Raw genomic sequence first — 5,614 nt, 5'->3', positions numbered from 1 at the left:
CTCCCGACCTGGACTTTCTGTGCCAGGAGATGCGCACGGGCTCCGGGATTCCGGTTGCCAAGCAGGTGAGCACCAGCTCCTGCCCTTCAAACACCAGCTCTGGCGCCGGGCGAGTGTGGATTTGGACGTTGGCGGCAACTCCTAAATGGACGGAGGTGACCTATGGCACGGCCGCCCGCGGGGTGCTAACGGCCAGAGCAGGGTCACGGGGTGGGAGGGCCCACCCTGAGGGCCACTCGCAGGGAGCTGCCCCGGAGTAGGGCTGGGCCTGTCCTGGGGGAGGGAGCGACTGGGCCCTGGCGGGTCTGGAGGGCCCTCTGCCCCCGAACGCCCTGCGGCATCATCGTCTGGCACGAGGACAGAGGCAGACCTGCCCGCTCCCCCTGTGTCCTGCCTGTCCCCCGCTACGGCGCAGCCAGGCAGCCCGATTGTACCCAGGGCCCAACTGCGGTGTGGCCTGCGGGAGGGGGCGGGGCGGTGAGGGGTCAGGGGGACCTGGCGTCTGAAGCACTTGTCCTGCAGCAGTGGCGACTTTGCCCCGTGGGCGCCCTTGGGCCCTTTCGCCTGCGGTTAGATGGCCCAGGACGGTCCCCCTAAGTGGGAGAATCCTTGGGGAAAGTGTCACGAGGACCGGGGGGCCCTGGTTTTGTGACGGTTCAGGGCAGAGTGTGTCTGCGCCATGCCGGGGTCTCAAAGAATAGGGAAGGTCCGTGAGCCGGGTCGGGCCTGAGGTCGGGGTGCCACCACTTACGCTGAGGGGGATCCTATGCTAGAAATTGTTGAGCACCCCGCCACCTTCTCTAAATTGTCTCTCCCTCAACTGGTGAGCTAAGAAACACAGGCCAGCTGTGACGAGAAGCGAAGGCTAAGTCTGGGCAGCTTAGAAGAACAGCCATGGAGCCCCGTTTGGCCTGGGGCGGGGAGCGGCCTGATGGACAGCGCCACCACTTGGCCCCCCACCTCGCCGAGGAGGGCATGCACCCCGTCCCACTCGAGCGGCCTCCTACTCAGAGGAGCGTGTGCCTGGCGGTCCCCGGCCGGGCCCGGCTGCCTACGCCGCTTCGGGGACGCAGGGACTCGGGGAGGAGGGGCGGCAGGTGCAGCGCCGGCCCCGGGGGCGGCTGGCTGGGCCCACGCGTTGCCCTTCAGCTGTCTGGGTCTCACGCGCTCCTCTCCAGCCCCCGAGCGCTCTAGGAACCTGTCCCCTGATGGAGCACGGTGCACGCAGCCCGTCGGGGCTCGGCCTGGGGCCACAGCGATGCCCACAGCCCCACAGAGGGCAGCGCCCCAGGAGAGAGCCCTGGGTGGGAGGAGGGCGCGCTGCGTGTCACGACATCGGAAGAAAAGACAGGCCGCCCCCCACTCTCGCACTTTCTCGGTTCTGAGCTCGTCTAACGTGTCCGCAGACTTGCAGCTCCCGCTCCCACAGGACGTGGCCCAGTCCCCAGGCCGGCACCCCCCGAGCCTCACTCTGCGCACGCGTGTGGGACGGCAGGCTGCCCTTCCTGGCCCTGCGGGTCACTGTCCCTGCCTGGCCCCAGGACCCGCTGACACTCACTTTGCACCAATATGTGAGATTCCCGGCTTCTCTTTGTGACGCTGTGGGTCTCAGTCTCTGCCTGGCACCAGTAGGACGAGTCTTCTCTCCACACAGTGAGGATCCGGAGCTCTGGGGACCAGCTCCAGCCCGACCCCAGGGGCTGCTTTTCTCTGAAGAAGCGGAAGCGGAGCCGGGCGTCCGGCCTCTGTGGAGAGCTCTGGGTCTCGCACGTCAGCGTCACTGGGCCCCCCTCGACGGGCTGGGCCGGGCTGGCCGTCAGCACGGGAAGCGGAAACAGCTCTGGAGAGGACGACAACAGTTCCCCGAGAGGTGAGCCCGGAGCTGCCCTGGGGGAGCGCGAGCCACCCTCGGCCGCAGACGAGGACGGCGACACACCTTTGACCCTGCGTCCTGCAGCCCAGGGCGCACGTGCACTTTCTCTCTGTCCCTCGCAGGCACAGGCCCTGAGGTCCCTGATGTCCGCCGGTGTCCGGGCCACCCTCTCTCCCTCTACAGCTCAGGGACCCTTTTGTTTTCACTGACCCGTCTCAAGAACAATGAGGGCTTCACCTTGGACCTGGATTTCCATGGTGTTCGAAGTGACAGAGCGAAAGGCCTCCCGCCGGGCAGTGCAGTGGTAGACGCCATTGTCCTTCTGGCCCGCTCCGTGAATGCGAAAGTCAGAGTCTCCCCCGAGCTCGGCCAGCACTTTGCCATTCCTGTACAGCGTCTTGGTGTGCAGCTCCAAGCCCTCCTTCCCCTGGCACCTCAGAGTCACGGTGTCCCCCTCGAAGACGGACAGCGGGGCCTGCAGGATCAGGGTGGCTGCAGGAGACAAGGGCCAGCCACCGTCTCAGGCCATCGCCCCCCCCCCCCGTCATCGCTCGGGTGGGTTGTGTCGGGACGAGGACTGGGAAAAAGGGTTCGCCAGGTCACTGTCATTTTCCTTTTTCCTGCTTCCCAAGTGAACACACGCGCCTTGAGAACACTTGGAAAGAAGAAATGCAAATAAAAATGCAAATGAAACCTCTCGCCTCAGCCCCCGGCTGTGACATGCGCCTTCTTGGCTCTCTCCCCACGTGCGTGTGTGTGTGAGACTCGGTGCGTGTTTTGTCTTTTCGTGAGATCGGAATGGTATTTATCTTTTCGATAACTTGCTTTTCGCCTGCTATGTCATGAAAAATGTTCTATGCCATCGATATCATTACCGGACCTGGAATTTCGAGGGCCACAGGTCCCCCTCCCCCAGTGGCAGTAACGTAATTTATTTAATGCATTTTCTTTCCTAGAGCATTTAAGTCCCTTCGGTCCTGGGTATGAATATCGAAGACTGTTTCAGCAGGTAAATTCTTAGGGGAGGATTTGGCGGGACAGAGAGGAAATGCTCTCTCTCATCTATAACGTGTCTGTCTATAACTATGACTAATCCTTATTCCGTTCTTTATTCCGAGGACTTTTTATAGGCTTCAAACTGCACAGAGATTCAGGAACCATTTAAATAAGTTGCTTCTCAAATTTCGTTTTCCCACGCGACTTATAAAGAACATGAATTTCAGGGTCTTATTGCTGTAGATTTTGATGCGGTAAATATGGAGTCATTTCTGGGCAACTGCATGGATTCTGAAGTTCTTACTGCTTTCTCTCCCTCTTACCTGTAGAAAAGTCCAAGTGCACAGGGCTGCTTGGGCGTGAGCCCCCGGCCTGGCACCTGTACTGTCCGGACTCCCAAACCACCCAGGTGCTGTCTGGGGTTTGTCTTGATGTTTCTTTGTCACGGTACAGGTGGAACCACGTCGTTTCCCCTGGTGACTCGAAGGGGGATACGTGGCAAGTCAGGGTCACCTCCTGTCCCTGGAAGGTGACGGGCCATGGTGGCTGGAGTGAAATCACGGCGTTGGGTGCAGTTTCTGAGGAGGAGAGCCAAAGGCACCTGAGGCAGAGTCGCCTGCAGCCCTCGTGACCGGCGCCTGAGGCTCAGACCCGAGGACCTGGCTTCGGAGCAACCCTGCGGACCCCGGGAGGCCGCCGTGGCTGGAGTCTGCGCGTCCGGCGGGGCTGATCGCTCAGGTTTCAAGCGGACACAGCAGCAGGATGCGTGGCCAGATGTCCCCGGGGAACGGCCAGCTCACCCGTCACAGAACTGGAGCTTGGAGTCCCCCCCCCCAACATTCACAGACTTGCACAAACTCCCCAGGGAGTTGCGAAGATCGGTCACACCTTCCTAAGAGGACAGAGAACCCTGGGGTGCGGGCGCTGAGGGAAGCCTGACAGATCGACCTGCCTGCCGCTTCCGTTTTTCAGACAGCGCCCCGAAAACGCCCGGAAAAGTCCCACCGGGGGTCATCGTCCGCGGTCCAGAGGCGACCTGGACAAGGATCCCCCGCCCCGGCAGCTGCTCTGGCGTGAGGGGAGAGGCTGTGGGGAGGGCTTGCTGTTCATGGGCCCTCAAACACCCACGATGCTGCGACCAGGGCAGTGGCGTTAAGCGTGGCAGTAAGAAAGGGTGTGGCACCTGTCACTGTCCCCTCCCTCAACTTTTCCTCTCAGGGCCCGGCTGCCGAATGCTCTCCTCTCCACACTGCTCCCGGAGGATTTCACTCCTAAAGCTGCAGGGAATGCGGCACCCCTGCTGGTCTCCCCACAGCGCCCCGCTTTCAGAGGACAGGTGGCCGCCCCGGATCCCGCTCGGTCGCCGTGGGGCTGAAGACGGCGCGCACGGCTAACGGGGGGCCGTGCGCAACGGAAGGAAGTCGAGGGTCCAGCGAAGGCCGTGAGCTGTTTGCGCGTTTGCCACGTCTTCCGTGGAGGGTCAGAGGGTAAAATGAAGCTACCCTGCCCCTTAGGCAATGCCGATAGACCAGGTGACACTTTCATACTCCTCTGGCCTCGGCACGAAGAACAAGCTGCTAGGAGTCCTCAGGCAGCCTCTGCAAACGACTCGCATTTATTTGGGACACATTCTTATCCAGAGAGACACGGAGGCGAAAAAGGAGGACTCACCGAATTGTCCACTGACGGAAGCTGCAAAACAAACGAACAAACAAACACACAAACACAGAGCCGGAGGTGAGCACAGTGTAAGGATTCTTTAGCATCTCAAAGGTGGTGCCTGTTTTGTTCCATTCATTTATTTTTTTCTTTTATTAAACATTATTTAAAAAATATTGATAGTCACTTGTCAAATGTCTATATACGCTAAGCATTGTGCTTGGACTTCTAATATGAATAAAAAAATGCTTTCTGCCAGCAAGAAGTTGAGTGATGGGGAAATCAGGACCATGGAGCAAAATAATGTCATTCTAATGCATGGTGACAGTGAGACGACGGACATGCGTGTGGGGTGGGCCGAGGGCGGAAGGGGTCCCCGCCACAGAGTGCGGTGTGCGTCCCTGAGTTTGTGGCGAGCAGGGTGGGTGGGTTACGGACGGTACTTGAAGGGAGTTACACGTGAGGAAATTGTGGATGGGGACGTGAGACTCAGCCGGGTGAAGGCGTTTGCGAGCGGCCAGAGGCGACGGGGAGGGCAATCAAGGCGAAGAGGACACAGCGGCGAAGAAATGACGCTGGTGTTCACGAGCGGAGGGGGTTCTGAAAGGGAGGGACTGGGGGGGACAATGGGACTGGAGCGGCGTGCAGGGCCCCGGCCACGGGTAGTGAGCAGCTCAGATTTCATTAAATAAAAGCAATGGGAAGCCATGGAATGGTTTCAAGTAAGAGAGTGACAAGGTTAGACTCTGTAACACACAGGGCGCCCCTGGCAGCGGGCAGACTTCAGTGAGACCAGACGTGAGGTGGAGAGGCTGGGAGGCCAGGCACAGAGACGTCCGGTCAAGATACTGGGGGCAGGTGAGCGTGTGCTCGTCGCCTCCCACGACCGCCTCCAAATCACAGCTAAATTATACAACCACCCTGGAGGAGCATCCGGAGCCTAGCTGAACAGAAATCCTATAACTAAGGACACTCGGAAGAAGCCACGTTGAGACTGGTGGGAGGGGCGGAGATGCTTAAGGGGTCGGTCCCACACCCGCATGTAGCGGTTGAGAATCGGGGGGACTATCTTAGCAGCACATGGCC

General features: G+C 60.0%; 1 protein-coding gene across 1 annotated transcript in view; it reads right to left on the bottom strand.

The window, feature by feature from the left end:
- LOC105296410 (Fc receptor-like protein 3) overlaps positions 1-5,614 on the bottom strand; it is a 47,878-nt gene that overhangs the window by 34,276 nt on the left and 7,988 nt on the right. Inside the window, exons 2-6 of the mRNA XM_011366489.1 lie at positions 4,541-4,561; positions 3,193-3,447; positions 2,111-2,365; positions 1,559-1,840; positions 8-141 (exon numbers count right to left, since the gene is read on the bottom strand). Coding sequence (XP_011364791.1) covers positions 8-141; positions 1,559-1,840; positions 2,111-2,365; positions 3,193-3,447; positions 4,541-4,561 — 947 coding nt within the window. The remainder of the gene's footprint in view (positions 1-7; positions 142-1,558; positions 1,841-2,110; positions 2,366-3,192; positions 3,448-4,540; positions 4,562-5,614) is intronic.

The sequence above is a fragment of the Pteropus vampyrus genome, unplaced genomic scaffold (genome assembly GCF_000151845.1).
Source record: "Pteropus vampyrus isolate Shadow unplaced genomic scaffold, Pvam_2.0 Scaffold124, whole genome shotgun sequence".
In the NCBI taxonomy this organism is placed as follows: Eukaryota; Metazoa; Chordata; class Mammalia; order Chiroptera; family Pteropodidae; genus Pteropus; species Pteropus vampyrus.
The sequence above is the reverse complement of the archived record's forward strand: the minus strand, read 5'-3'. Positions and strand labels throughout refer to the sequence as shown.